This window comes from Chelonia mydas, chromosome 4 (assembly GCF_015237465.2).
Source record: "Chelonia mydas isolate rCheMyd1 chromosome 4, rCheMyd1.pri.v2, whole genome shotgun sequence".
Taxonomy (NCBI): Eukaryota; Metazoa; Chordata; order Testudines; family Cheloniidae; genus Chelonia; species Chelonia mydas.
The window spans coordinates 69,539,757-69,558,881 of record NC_057852.1 but is presented as its reverse complement, the minus strand read 5'-3'; the positions used below and the strand labels follow the sequence as shown (position 1 = coordinate 69,558,881).

At 37.3% G+C, this 19,125-nt stretch overlaps 1 protein-coding gene across 1 annotated transcript; it reads right to left on the bottom strand.

Moving 5' to 3' along the window:
- Positions 1 to 11,574: 11,574 nt before the first annotated feature.
- Positions 11,575 to 16,082, bottom strand: LOC119566166 (palladin-like). The gene is made up of 2 exons (XM_037898569.2): positions 15,741 to 16,082; positions 11,575 to 12,634 (listed from the first exon to the last, which is right to left on the bottom strand). The coding sequence occupies exon 2, from the start codon at positions 12,631 to 12,633 to the stop codon at positions 11,575 to 11,577; it is 1,059 nt and encodes a 352-aa protein (XP_037754497.2). The 5' UTR covers position 12,634; positions 15,741 to 16,082.
- Positions 16,083 to 19,125: the final 3,043 nt, after the last annotated feature.

Below are 19,125 nucleotides of genomic sequence, written 5' to 3'. Positions count from 1 at the left end.
GATCAGAGATCTGATATAGTTTGACTTTAAAGGGCTATACATGGTCTTTACTATTCAGTGTAAGACATCCTGAATTTACAAAGGGTCTTCTCCACAAAAGGAATTATTGGAAGTGCTTCTATTGGAAGAAAAATACTGAATATTGGGATCTCTCTTCTCCACTATTTACACAACACTCCGACTCCTGGTCTCAGCACACTATTGGCATTATCCACCCAACAGTGAAACCTTTTATTTGGCAACATTTTCCAACTTAATAACTATGATCTGCAACACAGTAGAGACACTTTTGGCCTTTGTACACAAAAGAGACAATTTTATTAATTTTGCAGATGCTTGACTAGCCATATTTTGACCATATATGAATTCTACATTATTTTAACAGGTATTTTTTGACATGAGTTTACTTTATTACCTTGCCTCCCTTACAGATATCTGTGTTTTTAGGTATTCTTAGCACTCTTGTTTTTTTTTTTCCTTGGGAAAGCTGGTTCAAGTCCAGTTTGTTATTCTGAGAGGAGACGTATGCCTTGACATTTAGATTAGTTCCCAGGAGGCAGCAAAGCCTATCATAAAACAGCATCACTTCTGACTGAAGAGGCCCTCTTCCCCTTCAAGTCAGCCTTCTGGAAAGTGTACACTGAGATATAAGTGTGTGTGGCAGCATCTAGCATTACACCTGGCCTCTTGATATTAGAATTCTCCACTGCACCAGAGTATTATACATTATAGAGAAAGAAAAGCTACATACTGGACTAATTATCTCATACTTCTCTTATACAATGCTAGTGGACTAGTCTGAGGCTGTATGTTAAATAGTCTTTTACACAGTAGGTCCACAAATTGTGAGCATCATGACCAGTTAACATAGGTTATCAGGCCCTGAAGTTCAGTTCGGCACAATTAAAATGCAAATACATGCACAGCTTTCCAAAATGGCAAATATTTTCAAAAAGCCTCCCTGTGAAGATGTCTCAGGTTTCGCCTACAAGGCAGTTATTTCCCCTAGGCCCCCTTGCTCCTGCTCTGTAACTTTATTTTCTATGCTGTACAAACGTTATTACTCAGCTGCTTGCCAGGTAGTAAGCAAGGTGTTCAACTGGTATTTAACTGTTCCTGGGACAAAAATGGAAAAATGAGTACTGCCCTCTCTCAACTTATCTTCCCCTCCCCTTCTGACAAACATAGCCATATAAAACAGAAGGAAACAAACCAAAGCTGCCAATGTATGACCCAAGCTCTCTATAAAGCACTCAGATCATCAGATGAAAGGTACTGCAAAGTATTAATTATTTTTATGGCATCAGCACATACATACACTGCAGGAATGCACGATTACTGTTCCCTGATGTTAAAAGTTAATTTGATTTGAAGCAGTACATTAGGGTTAGCAACTAATACAAATATCTCAGTAATGGCCTTGCTGCACAAGGATCTTTAAAACCATCTACTTGCTTTGGCCTGCAGCTAGCTGAAAAAACAACTTTTATGGGTGATTCTACTTGGTAATTACCAGCAAAACTTTAAATGTTCAACACACTGCCTTTTCCCACAGGAAACCAGACTGATGTCAGTTTTAAAGCAACACAGGGTCAGATTGTGCCACTCTTACTCATGTGGAATAGTACCTTACTTAAATGCAGAGTAAGGTGCTATTTAGGGCACATAAGGTTCTCAGTATCTGATCCATAATTAGCATTTGTTGGATATCCAGCTCTTAAGGCAACAGATAAGATACCTTCTTCAGTGATATATAGGTATGTAATCTTTCCTATCTGAAAAGCCCCACATTTATACAATTTTAAGTGTTCACTAGAGCTGGGTGAATTATTCCTCATTAATTAAAAAAAATGGTTAAAAGTCTGTATACAGAAAAGTGCTCATCTGCTAATTACTCAATTTGTCTATATATGTCAGCTTATGGATTGCTTGTAAACTATTCACCATGACTTCAATCAATTATTCCCTGTTCTTAATTAGCTAGTCATATTTTGTGATTGGTCACCGGATGATGTGGTAATATTTCAGCTGCTTAACTAGATGACTTCCATACCCACAAAGCTTCTAAGATGGCTGCATACAAATCTAATTCAGAGCAGCATGAGTTATGTTCAACACTGTCTCCCCACAAAAATGTCTGTAAAAATGCGCTTGTATAAAAATTCACAAGAAGTCAAATACAAGAGTCCACACATGCTGCAAAAACCAGTTCAGGGTTTTTATCTAAGAATGTTTGTAATATTAGAACAATATTTGGCCACTGGCACAGTCTGCTTGTATTATTGGTGCCTGTTCACAGTTTTGTGAGAGGTCTGCTATCAATTCAGGATCTGTGCTCCTTAAAAAGTAAGTTTCTACATGTATGAATGGATATTACAATGCAGTGCTTATGGCACATATGAGATTTTATTTTATTTTAAATACCAACCCTCAGAATAGACAGCAATTATTTGCTTTGACAATTTTGGCACTGTAAGTTAGAAGGAATGTTCTTGTTGATCAAGATTCTGGTTCATGAGTGTGAACACCCTAAACAACACAGTAATAAGTAATAACACAGTGGGTTCAAAAATGCAAGGCTACAGTTTGTTACTGTGTTGCATCCAATTTGGAATTACTGCTGTGCTAGTGTCTGAAATCCTAAAGCAATTATTAGCAACCATTATATTTAAAGTCACAAAAGAGTTTCTATACAACCCACTTTTCACTGTTCATAACTTTTCTGAAGTGTATTTGTGGATTAAAGTTTCCATGCCTAAATGTGTGTATTTTTTAAAAGAATTCCAGGCAGTTGTGCTCAGCCACTTGAGTTATCTGAAGGTTAAAGAAAACAACCCCCCTCCCACACACACACTTATTCATCTTTTGAGGGCAAGCCTTTTGTGCAGAAAAATGAATAAGTGAATGAACTTTGGAAGTTTTAATTTCACATATAAATAGTTTTCACAGAGGTGTTGTACCTTTAGTAGCTTTTGATTTTTAGTGTTTGCCTTCCAGAAGGCTCTTTCGTGGATTAATGGAATCAACAGGTCTACTTGCTGCCTTCTGACTTTGTCTCACACCTCTGTAAAGGCTAACAGAATATCACATCATATAGGCATTACGAGATATATGGATGGGTGTCATTCAAGAAGTTGTATAGATTTACTACAAATGTTTAAACTGTGTTTATCAACCCTGCCTAGCTACAAAGTTCTCCCAGGCAAAGGAATACTGATTTACCTTTCTGCCTGGATCTCTTATGTAAATTAGTCAGGATAAGCCAAATACAGTGGAAGCACAGGCAAAACAAGTTAATAGGAGGACGAGTCACCAAACCAGACACAAACAGCACAGCGTCACCAAACCAAAGCACAAAGCAGTGGAGAACGAGGATCTTTTCTGGAGGTACACTTTGAAATGTATCCTTTTGAAGGTTTGTTGGCCTGCAGGAAGGATAAGAAGGGGTTTCTTTTCCCATCACTAAGGGAACAAAAAGGACAGCATTTCTTGCATCCATGAAAGTTGGATCCCGGCCCTGAGGGCTGATGACACAGAGGTTGCTTTAGATGAGAAACTTACCTTAGATAAAGGTCTAAGCATAACTTTTAATAGGCCTTAGTCTTTTAGAAGTGTGTTATACTTATGTTGTATTTGTAACCAATACTGTATCCATTATTCTTAACAGATTCAAGTGAGTATTGAGTGTTTATTAAACTTATTCTCCTTTTACTATAAAGTCATCTCAGGGTATGTCTACGCAGCAAAGAAAAACCTGCGGCTGGCCAACTCAGGCTCATGGGGCTTGGGCTGTGGGGCTGTTTTACTGCTGAGTAGACTTCTGGGCTCAGGCACGACCCTGAGCTCCAGGACCCTTCCATCCCACAGAATCTTAGAGCTCGGTCTCCTGCCTGAGCCCAGAAGTCGACACAGCAATGAAACAGCCCCACAGCCTGAGCCTCTGTGAGCCCAAGTTGGCTGGTACAGGCCAGCTGCAGGTTTCCTTCACTGCACAGCACTCTGATATTAAGAAGAGTGCGCCTTCTCGGTTGAATCAAGTAAGCTTGTGAGTACACTGTCACTTTGGAGGCAATGGACTTGGCGCTTACTGTGAGTGTCCAGTGATAGGAGGCTTGACACTACAGGGGGACACTTCTGGGAATTTCAGGAACCGAAGTATACCAAGTGTTAATCTGTGAGACAAAGTAAAGGCTGGCAGAACCCTGAGAAGTTTGCCTGAGGTGGCTAAAAGACTGGGGGACATCTGTCTCCGAGTTTAGCACCAGGAAGTCTCTCTCTCTCACTGAGGTGGGGGTAACACAGTGACCTATGCTTCTGGATGCTTTAAGAAATATCACAAGACCCATGGAGATGATATTTCTTTTACACCACTATCCGTGGTACATGTACTAGATGAAAGGGACTAAAGGGGAATCTTTCATCTCTTTAATCCCCCCTGCACTGGCTTGCAGGACTGGCCTCAATCTGGCCCAAAGCTACCAAGCTACTTAGTTTTGGTCTAGTTAACACTGCCCTATCAAACTAAATTCTTATAAGAAAGAAAAACAGATTTTCCAGATGGCCTCTAAAACTAATAAAATAAACCCAATTTTCACTGCTATTTAACAGTATTTCTTCTATGTTTGGTCTACTATAAGTCATTAGAGTATGGGCTGCTCTGCCTCCCCCAAGGTCTTGTCAGCTTTAATTGAATAAACTGAAGTTAATGTTTTCAGTCATCAGCTATGTACATTTGCAAAGAATCCCATTTACTTAGTTTTGTAGTCCAGTTCATTAAAATTAACTTCCATGCTGTCATGAAAACATTTACAGAGTGCATTTCAGACATAGCAAACAGCTTTGTGTCTGTCAGCAAAGAATGTTTCAAGCGTCAAGTTTCAAAGTGATAATTGTATTTACTGCATTCGTATTTATAAAGCAATGCATTGTATCCCGCAAAAGTATGTGCTGTCTAAATAAGGTTATTAAATTGCTATAATTACCCCTAATACTCTTAAACAATCCAAGATGTGGTATTACCTTCAGGCAAGTAAGCAAACATATCAAAAAACACTATAACTTAACTATTTAGAAATGATTTGGAATTTCATTACATACTTGTTGAACACTGATAAGCAATGACTGCAATGAAGCCAAATATATTGATTCCAAATGCTATTCTTTATCGAAAGCATCAGTCCCCCACCTTTCCCCATATTTTCAGCACTGATAAGATCCTCCACTTCCAATACACTTTTCCCTTACACCTCTGCAAGCTACACAATATTCTATTTTGCATAGGGCTTCTGATTGACAGTACTGATCTGACAAAAAAAAAAAGACCTCCAACAAATTAGCATATGATGGTCAGATTACTAGTATACTTCCTTTTTGCCAAAATCTTTGGCAAGAGGTGGCTAAGGTCAGAAGCTTGTAGGGGGCTAGAAAGAACAAGAGACCATGTTTTGAATTTATATGCAAGTGAGCTGTAGCTCACGAAAGCTCATGCTCAAATAAATTGGTTAGTCTCTAAGGTGCCACAAGTACTCCTTTTCTTTTTGCGAATACAGACTAACACTGCTGTTACTCTGAAACCTATGCAAGTAGGCACTCAGATAAATACTAAGTGACACAGAGAGCTGAGTCTTAGTCCTATTTTTACAGTGTAGCTTGTTATTAATAATAATGATTTTAAAACTGCAGCCTTGTAGTAGATAATCACTATTCCAGCTAATGTGCAACATGGATGCAATTAGTTCAGTGAAAATCTGCTGAAGACTTGAGTGGATCCATTCTCATCTGAGAAAGTTTGCCTATGCTCTCAGCCAAGTGCAATATTTACATAGCCACTTTTAAAAAAGTGTCCTTATAAACTTACTGTACAAAGAAAGAGACCCATTTTCTTCACATTCCCTTCAGGAATAGTTTTTAAGAATTAGAGTGGCGATGCATACACTTCGCATCAAGCCCAGAATATTCAAAATACAACTGTACTTGACAATATTATTGTCTATTCTTTGGATTTCTTTTGTAAATAGGAATTAGGATGCTATTTATTTGGGAGTGTTAGCAAGTTTAGGTCTGCATTTTGTAACAGAAGCAGACAAAAAGGGATAACTGTTAAAGAAGTGGATCAAGTAATCTTTAGAATATTCATGATGTAATTAGAAATACATCAGGACAAAGAAACTCGTATTCACAAATAGCTGCTGAACAATAAACTGACTGAGCTGGGATTCCCTGCTAAATCCAATTTAAGACAGCAGTCCTAGGTTTTTTTTTTTAAACAATTGCCCCATTATCTTTGATATTGCCTCTCATAACTTCCATCTTTATGCACCTAACTTGTTTTATTTATGCTGTGATATTTCATAGTAGAACACAAGTTTCTGTATTTTTTTAAAAGGTCGATCAGTGAAAGGTATTAGACAAACAGTCTGCCTGAGGACAGAACTCCTCTTAGCGTGCAGAAAGAATAATGGACCGCAGAAATGCATCATCTGTCGAACAACCCTCAAACATATACCAGAGGAACAAGAAATGGGTGAAATTAGTAGTTCAAGGACAGAAGAGGCAGGGATGCTGAGGGACTTTTAGAGTTTTTGCACATACAAGCTTGTTTCTAGGTCCCTGAACAGACTAAACCACATTTGAACCAGTGACTGGTGTCCAAAGTTATATAGGATACAGTATCCTATTATCAACACCCAGTCCCTGTCAAGGGTCCTTTCCCAATGACACTGAAGGGGCCTGACTCTCCTCACACCAGTTTATCACTAGTGTAACTATTTGTAAAATTTGACCATAAAGTGGGGGGGGGGGGTGTGGAATCAGACATTTTCCTCCAATGACAATGGGTATTCATACACTGCATCGGTTCCCAGGCACTTATGCACAAATAATATCAACAGACAGTCATGATGCCCATTCAACACCATCTTGGCTCTTAAAAGCAAAGGCGTCTTCCTAACAAGTGAAAGAAGACCACTGCTCTACCCTTCAGCCAAGCAGAAGGGAGCCTGATCTGAACCATCCTGGACACAAGGGAGTGCTGCCTCCCAGCATATTCTTCCCAATCCCACAGAATCCCTAATGTGGGTGTTCAGCACGCATGCTGGGTGGGAAGAGATCTCGTCCAGATCTCTCATCCACCCTAAAATCCACAGGGCATATCAGCACAAATTACTGCAGGCAGAATTTGCATCGCTTGCTCGTTGGCATCATGGCAAACCCTCCCCTCCAAAAGAAGCTCCCCAGGCAAGTTGGCTAGGAAAACCCATTTGCCCAAGCACTGTTTGGAGAAGTGACAATCACAGCATGCTTTCCAATAAAAAAAGCAGGAGAAGTGATGAAATAATCACATCAGCCATTGAGAATGCTTTTTCAATACATATTAACTTTCTTGTTGCAGCCCAAAGATGCTCAGAATTTCTATAAGAGTGGTGCTCCCTGGGCGTTCAGACACAGAAATACATTATCCCAAATGAGGGGTGAAGTAGGATTTCAGAAGGGAAAAAGAGAACTGCAATACAGGGCACAGAACAGGAAAAAGAGGACAATAGATAACTGGGGGAGACATCGAAATAGGAAAGGGATACTACTCTGATTTCTAAAATTTAACAAAAAGAATTTAACAAGGAGAAAGCAACAGAGGAAAGGAGAATATAAATCAAAGGCAAAACAACAGAAACAAAATAACGCCAAATGATTGAGAAAGGTAAGAAAGCAAATTAGGAAAAAATGAAAAGAAGTGATGTAACATCCAGAGAAATCTCTCTTTGGACAGGGATATTATTTCATTACATTTATACATAAGCTACCCCATATCTTAATTAGGGATAGGTAAAACAGCCATAACAGTCTACTGTTAATAAACAGATTTTAAACAAATTTTTCGCTTCCTGTAGTGGGCATACTGGTAGGTTAAAAATGGCTACTATAGTTTCTTCCTCTATAATCAGGGTCATAGCAATACACATAAAAGTTCCTGTATTATTATTTATATTTTAATAGCACTATTCATAGTGTAGGTGCAGTACCCACCTATAAGATGACAATGCCTCTGCCCCCAAAACACTTACATACGAGGAGTACTTTGCTACCGCAACAATTTAACAAAAGATAGAACTTGTGGGAGATAATGAAGGAATACAAGTTAGATAACTAGTCCTCTATTTAAACACCCTCCCTTTCCTTAGGGCTTTAGCTTTGGCATAACCCTGACTAAAGGAATGCCTATTCAGATAAAAAAAAATTACAAAGAGGATTGTGTAGAAGTATAGACACATGTAACAACAATACAAGTGCAGAAGTCTGGAGTAATAGTGCTAATGGCTAAATCCTTGAACACAGCAAAACCAAAACATCAATACAGGGTATTTTAAGAATATTTCTCTGTATATAAAAGAAAAGTTACATAATTCAAGAGAATTGTTACCTACCTCATAGCTCTAACAACAGACAGGTATTTATAATCATATGGTGAAGTAGATTGTATTTTAAGTAATTTCTCTTAAGTTGGCATGCTTAGTTTTTATGGGTATGAACATTTTCACTGGTTCTACCATTATTCCCCCTAATGTTCAAGATTTTGGAAATAAGGGTGTCCAAAGTGAGGCTTCACCAATCCATATATTTAGGTTGCAAATAAGTGACCTGGTTTTCAAAGGTAAAACATACCCAGAAATTCCCATTGAATGTGATCAGCAGGATGTGTAGCACTTTAGAAAATCAGGCCACTTATTTAGGTACTTAAATATGGATTAGGAAGACTAACTTCATTTATCATCCATTTATAAAAATCTGGGCCTATATACATTATATTTTCTCTCACACACAGGTGCAGAAATATCTCTGAAAATGGTACAAACATTTTAAGTGCAGTGATTGCATGTTTTGCCTACTCCAATTTACTTCTGCAATTTCATCTGGATACATTATTTTTTCCTTCCTGTGTTGAACTACTGTGTGATGTTGTTATGGGCTGTTACACAGTTCCATCCTGAAGATGGCTGATTTTCAGTGTTGGAGGGAGGAAGAATGGTGATGAAGTGATTCTTATGTGCACAATGTACAGTTCTTTGGAAGCCTTCTTAATGAACCAGGCTCTGCTAATGTTAGATAGTCTTACAGTATAATAGTTGTGATTTCTCTTAAAATAGAGACTTAAAATACAACTTGTGATTTGTTTTAATAAATAAAAACCTGGACAAGATTTGGAGATGGACTCTGGGTCTAGGTCCAAACTTCCACATAGTCTGAGAGGGTTCAAATCTTTGCTGTCACCTGTATCTAACAACAAATTCTTAATAACTGACTGGATAATAGTACCACTTTCATGGTTCATCCTGAAATGTATTTGTTAACTAAATAAATATATTGAAACTGCTTTATACTGCCCCCTGGTGTTATTCACTAAAGAGAAATTTTGTCAAAATTCTCATTGCCTGACTTGTGATAGAGTGACCTCTTCAGTAAAGTGGATAAGATTACAATAAGCCCCAGTGAAGAATTTTATTGGCATCGAAAATAAACTGTTATTGCAAGGTGGGGCACATTTTCTGAATCTTCCCCCCATCTCAAATCACCATTCCATTCACATTAAAGGAAAAAGCCACTGTTTCTATGAGATTCCCACAAAGGAGCATGATTTAGTTTCTCATAAGCACCTCATACACCCTAGTCCAGGAACTGTGCTGACAAACATTTTTTTGGCATCTCTTCTATTGTTGCTGAATGAAAAGTAACAAAGAAATATCACCAATCAAGGATATAACCACATAAAAAAACAATTGGGGGTAGACCAGATTGTAAGTTAATGAGTACTGCGATATTAAAGGAATTAAAAAAAGAAAGTCACTTCAGTTAAAGTGAAGAACTTGTAGTTTCTTTGCACACACCACTGACTGGATGAATTTAATAGTAATGCAAAAATACTATGAAAGCATCTTAGGTTTTTGCACACATCTTTCCATTGCTGTGGGTTTTTCAAGGATGACTCCACAGCTGTGGGTCAGAGTAACTATAAGACTGACACCTCTTTGTTCTGCTAGACAAAATAACAGCAATGAGATACTGTAATGCTGATATAATGATGTACTTCACTTTCATAATATTGCATCCTCATTGAGGATTTATAATATCATATACAGCATTTCACTTTTAGGTCACTGGTTTGATTCCAATTCTGCTCAGCAGTTATCTAAAGTTATTACCAATTGATGATTATATGCTATATGCATTAAGTGCACTTAGAATATTTCTAGCGTTTTCAGATATTTTACTGGTATGAGAAAGATTCCATATATATATTATAGGTTATAATCTTTGGATAGGTACCCATAGCATAGGGTAGGTGCCTATACTTACATTTTATAATTCTGAAGTGTTCGGCTAGAACTGGTAAAAATAGTCAACTCAGTAGAAACGTTCAGTGTATCTGTATGACCTATTTCACTCTTGTACATTAATGTAGTATAGAACTTAACTATCAGTTCTTTCTAAACAAGCCAAAATAAATCAATTAAAGACTAAGCTTGTTTTCTGGTGTCAAACGTTTTCACATTCCCTTCCATATTAAGGTCTGCTATTTTTAGTCTATTCATTCTCACTTGCTTTTCAATTTAAGGAAGTACAGCTGCTTTGAAATACTTTAATGAATAATTGTGTTAAAATCATGTCGAAAACATGTTGCTTTGCAAAATAATTGCTTTGATCTGTCAGTTTTTTTTCTTGTTAAAGATGCTTAAGAAAATATCTGATTTAAGTTCTGACTCAAAGACAAAATATTGGCAGACACCTTTCCAGGAAATGCCCAGATCAGCAAGTTGCAATTGCCCTCAACTTGCATTGGCTTCAAAAGGATTTGAAAGCTCTCAGTACCTTTCAGATGTTGCTTAGTTCCCTTAATAATTGTGTTTATAGCTTTTAGAAATGTAAAATTTAGAACTCTCATAATAATAGCTAACAACTATGATTTAACAATTAAGAACATTGTGAAAATTGTTATTACAGTAGATATTTCAGTATGCCCACCAAGCAAAATAATATAGGCTCAAAATTCCAATGACATACTGGAGGAAATGTTTTGATACAGGGACCATCTTGATATCTTTTGAGAATGTCTCAACCTGAAAGACTTCTGGCTGGAGGTGAGAAAATTATGAGAAAGTTTTTTCAGGTTATTTATCCAATGTTCTGACTGATTGAGAGAAATGCAATATATACACTTATTACAGTCTTTGTGACTAAAGCATTTAAGGACCAGATTGTGAACCCCTTTACTCACTAGTCTCATAGGTAATCCTATTGAAGCCAGTTTTGGGCCTGGTTCTGTCACCCTTACTTGGACTGAGTAGAACATTATTCTGCAAGTAGAAGTCAATGGAAATATTTGTGGAGTAAGGAACCACCAAGGTAATGGTGGTAGAATCTGTCACTTCATGTATTTATTAGTAAAACCACTTGGCTATCAGCACGCACTGTTAGAATTTTCTTGTTCATTACCCATGAGCAGGTCCTTGGTGATACCCTTCCACAAAAGTAAAATTAGAATATATCAGCCATTGCCTGTGACCATTTTAAACTGCCATGCACCTACCTGACATGAGGTGTTGGGTTTCCAGCCACTCTGCACTCCAGCAGCACCTTGCTTCCTTCAGCCACTTCCTGGCTCCTGAGTTTCTGGGTAAATCGAGGAGCTGAAGACGGATAGCTACTCGGATTGGTGAGCTCATGGTGGAAGGCAGTTCCACTTTCTTGAATGACATTCTGCCTGTCAGGGAAGGGCTCTCCATTGTGGTGAGTCTCAGGTAACTTTGCTTCAGGTTTGGTCTCTGGATATGCTTTGACAGGGCTCTGATTCACTGAAGCATTTATCATGGCTGACTGTTTCTTTTTAGGAGACAGGTATCCACTGTCTGGAGAAGAGGAGTCCCCACTGGGACTCCTGCCTCTTGCCTTTGCTGCTTCTCTAAATATGGAAGAAAGTTCTTCAATGAACATGGCAGCCTTGTCACACAGCTTGTTCCTGAAAGGAGCATCTCCCTGGGACATTGATTTGGATTTTGGGCTTGTCTTTTGCGTATTTGGACTACATCTCTCTGCATTTCTTAGACTCCGAATAAAGCTGGGGCTAGCTGTTAGTGAGGGCGAGATGCTGCCTTGCCTCCCAGGGACAGTGCAAATGCTGCTTGCTGCCTGAGGGGACATGGGTGGTTGCTGTTTCTGTTGCTCTGGGAGAGTTTGAGCTGTGCTGAATAGTGAATTTGGGCTGCTCACCTGAAGCCTCCCCAAAACATCTTGTTCATGGTCTTTGGCCTTCCTAGAAGAAGCATATTCTGATGAGTTTGGAGAAGTGTTGAAATGATGAGTGAACTCCTGTTCTACATTCTGATTCTCCTTCACTGAATTAGCAATAGCTTCTCTGGCAAGGTCAAGGCTTTTACTTATCTCCTCCTTGCTGAGAAATGCAGATAGCTCATTTGAAACCTCTCCATCCTGTATGCCTGATAGGGAATCATAAAAAAAATCATGAAAGGAGGAAGCCTCTGACATGTTTTCAGAGTAACCCTCGTGGGCTCTTTTCTCTGCTGAGTAAGCCTCCTTCAGCATTAAGGGTAGAGACACCACCTGCTCACGCCTTCTGTCTTGCATGCTGGAAGAAAATGCACATAAGGAGTGTGACAATAAAACAAACACTTTTGTCATATAACTGTAGATTCATTATTTACAAATGACAGGATACAAAAGCAGGCATGAAAAAGTCAAATCCTAATGATGTAAGAATTATTTGTAGCACGATCATTCACTTTGAGTTAGAATAGGCCCGACTGACACTGAGCAAGAGCAGGCTAGTTATAAAGTAAGTGTTTCAGGAGTGGGTCCTCTACATGCAGTCCTGTTATGAATTTGTAAGGGTTTTGTTTTGTTTTTCCCCTGCATGTTGGCTAGCACAATCTCATGTCCTCCAAATGATTTTCAGTGATTTATTGGTTCCTATTAATCTTACCCATTCTATTATTATATGTTTAGGTTCATGATCATTTCCATGATGTACCTGCATTTCTCTCCCCACAAAATTGCCTTCAAAATCATAACATATTGGAACATTAAATCACAATAAGAGATCATTGAAATGATTTAAGCAAATTATTAGTATTAGTATTATTAGAATCTGAATGAATGGGGTCCCTAGAATTCCATTGATTAGAATTGCCATGCTTTCTCCTGGTCAATAATATAAAATTATTATTAATTATGTTATTTATGATCTTCTAGTTGTTAATATTTCATTTCCTTCACTGCTGTTGGAACATGCATGTTCCTTGGTAGCATTATTATATACAGTGATAATTTAAATTAATAGAATATCAGACTACCATAAACTATAAATACTGTAAAGCAACATTGAAGGGAGTGTGATGCATACATCTTGCAAGTCATTTTGTATCAAGCAGCTTCTGCACAAAGATAAAATTGTCTATAACCCCCCTCAGTTTTTCTACAGCATTTTTAAGCATCTCATTCCTTGCTTGTTCTGTGGTGGCAGAATAAACCCCGTTCCCCAAATGGAATGATATGCAAGAAGTTCCATGAGTTGAAGCTTGTTTGGTTTCCTGGATGCTACATCGGTGACCACTTGGCTCCAGAAATGATAACTGCTTCTTCTGAATAGTAATTCAGCTGAACAACAGTGATTTAAATATCCTTGATTGTCATGACCATATATTTCTCATTTCCATGGGAATTTAATTTCTTGTAACTAGATTGCTTAAAAGTTTCCATCTTCACAGTATGCCCTATTCCATTTCCTCAGTGCTAGCTGGCTTGATAGTCATGAGTTGCACTCTGATGTATTTTACACTGGCTCATGAACACTCCAATTACTTCTAGTTACTTCACTGAGGCTTACTCAGCAGATAATCATTAGCTGATTGACTGAATTCTTGGACTAGTATATGCCTTTCTTGATATCTCTTTTTTCTGTGTGCTCTGCCAGTGGATTACAACCAAGCACATACAAGTACAGGGAAGCTAAAGAGTTTGTTTTATGGTTCAACATTTGAAGCATAGTTTTATAGAGTAGGTTGATAGGGGTAGTCCTTGCTTTAATTAGGTTGTCTCTTTCCCTTTATTCCCATTTACAGGGGAACAAATCTAGGAATCATGCCAATATATTGTCAACAAAATCTAAAAAAGTATGTACAACGTAACTGGCTACAATTTAGCAATTTTAGAAAATGAACCCAACCTGATCTAGACGCTCAGCTGTTACAGCAGCTGGATGAATGCCAGGGAATCAAGAGTCAAATCTGGAGAATTTGTGTCTCTGGAATACTTAGTAATTTTTTTAAACTTCATATTCAAATGAATAAATATGCTACTGTGTATGGATAATGTATTGCTTTAAGTCATATTGTGCATCACAAGCATATCTTTACACGAATCTGATTCACACTGTTTCTTCTTCATACGGTAGCTTATATCTCAATGTGAAATGTTACAAAATAAGTTAAACTGTCCTGACTTTCACCCTATGCTATTCTGTTGTCTCACTGGGATATGGTTCAGGGCAGAATTTGGCTCTTTGCCGCTCAGCATAACAGAATGGTTAGTTTCTAGTAAAATGAATATATTGTGAACACATGCTACAATTATTTGAGCTTATATCATTATGTATCTTATTAGATAAAAACAGTGGTTTACAGATGACTGAAAGTCATAATTTTCAAAGTATGATGCCTAAAGTTAGGCATCTAAATCCATATTGAGGTATCTAAATAATTGGCTAGATTTTCAGAGGTGCTGAGTACCTCAGTAAGAACTACAGGTTCTTAGCACTTCTGAAAAATCTGGCTACTTATTTTGGTGCCTAAATATGGATTTGTATGTCTCTCTTTAGGCATCTAAGTTTGAACATTTTGGTCTAAAAGACACTTTTAAAACTTATATTGTAATGTATAAATCCACTGTAATCCAGGGAATCTAAAATTTCCTTTAGAACAACTTGCTTGTTTAAGTCACAGCTAAATGAAGTTAAAATAACACTAACCCTATCAAATAGCACATAAGATCATAATTAGAAATATCTAATTCTATTTCTAGCATCTATTGGTTATACAACAGAATATTTATAATGGTGCTTTGCACTTCTATCTAATGAGTGTATTCACCATTATTAATGCACTGTATTGTTTTAAAGACAACATGGAAAATAAAAATTTTGCATATATATTATTTGGAATGTTTAACTTTACGGAAAATATATTATGCACAAATTATTTCCATGGTACAATTTGATATTTATCTTGTCATATAAAATCACAGATACTATACCCATTAACATGGTAAAATAATTAATTAAAAATCTATTATATTAAAGTGGCAATAATTTTTACACTTTTAGAAAATACATGAATAATTCATCAGTTTTAAAGCATTAAATGAATAAATAGTAAGGTACAGAGTACCATGGAAAATAATTTTACAGATCTCATTTTCTCATTGTAATGAAAAGAGAAATACTAAGGAAAAATACAAACATCTTTAAAATTTGTGAAAATTGTGTTAAGAAAAATCACAGATTAAAAAAATCAAAATAAAATCAAGCCCACTCAAATGAGTAACAGAGTTTAAGGGAAATTTCTAATGGTGTTTCAAAAACCAATAAATACTTATTTTGCTATGGGTTTTGAAGCCCTGGGCTATTATTCCCTGAGAATAATTAATTGAATTCACGAAACAAACAAAAAATTACAGACCTTATATTTGTTAGGCCAGTTTGAAGAGTCTCACATATAATTAATTTCAGGAAAGGCTGCTTTTTTCTTCTTTGTTTAAGAAAGCTGAAAGTTGCTTTAACTATTCAAAAATGATTGCTTGGTCCTGAGTAAGCATCGAGGCGACTGTGGCCTATGAATTACATCTGTCCTCTGTGACTATGTATTCTTACCGCACTCATCTATATTTGGTAACTGAACTCATATTTCAGCAGACTGCCACTATCTGGAATTCCAGCAGAAGGGACGTTAGCCCTGGAAGCCACAACAAGTTCTGTGTACTTGGTGCTTAGAAACTCAAGGAAATTAATGTTGAAATGTTCCATTTTTGTTGTATTCTAGAAAGGATTTCAGTCTGTTTTACATTATTCAGGAATTATAAAATCCAACACTTGTTCACAATCAAAGTGCCTCCATTCACCAGAAATAGAAAGTACAGTCTGTGATTTGATTTACAGGGTTGTTTTTTTTTTTTTTTTTTTTTAAAGTTCCTTATAAGGAGTTTCATCTTAACATTTGTTTTTTATTTTTACCACATTAAATTAAAAAAAAGGTTTTGTATTAAAATAGTTGTAAATTAGTCAATATATGTTATAGAGATACATATGAAAACAAAATATTCTAACAAGAAAAATATTATACTGAATTTAGATATGTGATTAGAAATAAGTTGTTGGTGGAAGATAAATGTCCATTTCAAGACTGGCAATATATCTTACTACTAATAATGTGGCCCTATCATCAGAAGACAAACCAATTTACTATTGTAATAGTTATCACTCAGAAACAATACTGATGAAAATCTCATACATTTACCAACAAACGAAACAAGTTGCACAATGAAAATATAGTTGATATATATAGCATTATATTGCTCTGTAGTGTGCTAAATGATCACAGTTCCACGTTCTCATACTGACCTTGCCCAGGAAGACGTTTTGTCCGATTACAGACTTTAGTGAAAATTTTATCTGAGTTTTCTGTCAAAAAATGCACCTGTAACTTTCTAACATTCATATACTTCATTTTTATTTTGGTTAATTTGGTATGTTTCTTTTTATCTTCATATCTACAACCCATTTCTTTTAACTAGAGATGCAGTATATGAAGTAATATCTATCAGTGGATTCACTGAGATTTTCCCCAGTAGTTTGCAGTGTTGTGGTAGCTGTATTGGTCCCAGAATATTGGAGAGACAAGGTAGATGAGGTAATCTTTTATTGGGCCAACCTCTGCTGGTGAAAGACACAAGCTTTTGAGCTTACGCTGCTCTGTGTAAACTTGAAAACTTGTCTCTTTCACCAACAAAAATGGATCGAAGGAAAGAAATTACCTCACCCACCTTGTCTCTCTCATCTTGTTGAAGCCAATGGCACTGCTCATGTGCATAAAGGTAAGCACATGTATAGGTGATTGCAGGATTGGAGCCAAGACTTGCAAACTGTAGGTCCAATACAAAGGTCCAATCCTGCAACCACTTATCACCACGTGCAATGCTTACCCATCACATTACTTAAAAACTGGGTTCTGTATTTAACATGAACAAGTGCTATAGCAGAGCTATTTCATTTTGAAAAAGCATACTGGACTATCAATTCCTTTTTAAAAAGTAGGGGCAGTCTTTCCCTCACTTTATCTCTCTCCCCCGTTTCAAATTTACATTGATCAGACCATAAATGCAACAGTGCTTGAATCCATTTACAGCTCTGTTAAGATGTAAGATTTCACCTCATCTACACTGTAACTTTTAATTGAGTTTTTAACTAGTTAGTGGCATGGCTGGCTCTAAACATGGTCTGCGTCCATATATAATAATTAATTCGAAACCAAAAAACTTCAAGTTCCATTAGTTAAGGTGCAGCGGTTCTCAAACTGTGGGTTGGGACCCCAAATGGGGTCACCAGGGCTGGAGCTAGACTTGCTGGGGCCCGGGGCCAAAGCCTCAGCCCCACCACCCAAAGCCAAAGCCAAAGCCTGAGCCCCATTGCCCGGGGCTGAGGACGTCAGCTCTGGGAGGCAGGGCTTAGGTTACAGGCCACCCCTTCCTGGGGCTAAAGCCCTTGGGCTTTGGCCCCCCTGCCCGGGGTGATGAGGCTTGGGCTTTGGCCCCCTGCCTGGGGCAGCAGGGCTCAGGTGGACTCGGGCTTTGGTCCCCCCTCCTAGGGTCATGTAGTAATTTTTGTTGTCAGGTGGGGGTCACAGTGCAATGAAGTTTGAGAACCCTTAATCAATAAACAAAAGCATAGAAAATAAAGCTAAGGAATAAAAAGAATTAAATGTTGAAAGTTGAGTACTCTCAAATTAGGAAATGACAGAATGAACACTGCTCATTCAGTCTTAATTTTCTCCCCTTCTGTGGTATGCATTATGGGACAATCTCTAATTACATGATCCATTATTTATTATTAATCATTATTATTATCACACAGGATACCTAGCTCATTCAAAGCAGAGGACAAATGTGCTCTGAGGATGAATTGGGACTCTGTAGTGAAGGACTCTGTTGTCTGCTTCATTTGTTGCAGAAGCTGGAAGGTTTGTAGTGAAGGAGGCAGGAGTCTGCAGGAAGAGAAAGGATGGTCTTGTCATTAGGGCAGTTGAATACCACCATTAAGTCTAGGATTCGGCCACTGCCACTGAGTTCTTATGTGAGGCTGGGCAAGTCATTTACACCAAACTTTTCACAGATAGACACTTCTGCATGTAATTAAAGACTGTTTGAAAAAGCATTCATACGAGGAGGCTGAATTAAGCTTGTCTGGGCAACTTGAGAATGCATGACTTTGCAACCTTTCAATCCTTAACTTTGTATTTCCTAGTTTTTACAGTTTCATTCATTGATGAGAGCAAGCTTGACTAAGGTTAAACCAGGTTTCCTGTTTATGGATTTCCTTAGTTTTTTTAATAGAAAGAAAATATTTTCTATATCTATGCCCATTTAAAGAATAAAGGACTTACACAATTCTGGTCTTCAGTGTATTTTTTGCCATTGTTTATCTTTGTGATGCTCCATATTTCACCACTCACTGCCGTGTTGACCAATATGTTGAAAGTTAATAAATTAAAGTGCCATCAAATGAAACACATTTGGTTTTTTTAATGCAACTTTGTTTCCCCGCAACTTATAAATGACACTGTTTTTAACTGTGTAACAACACTAAGTAGGGACTTATAGCTAAAATTCCCTGCCTATTTGAAAGGTAAATTCAGAAAGTCATTCCCCTCCCATTTGTAAGCAGAAGTTACAAAATGCCACCTCCTTGTCATGTAAATTGTTTCTTATTTCCATGTAACCCTTTTTGAGGACAGTAATAATTATCCTTTGAAAAGAAACAGTGTCATTTACCCCAGTACAAACCTAAAGGCG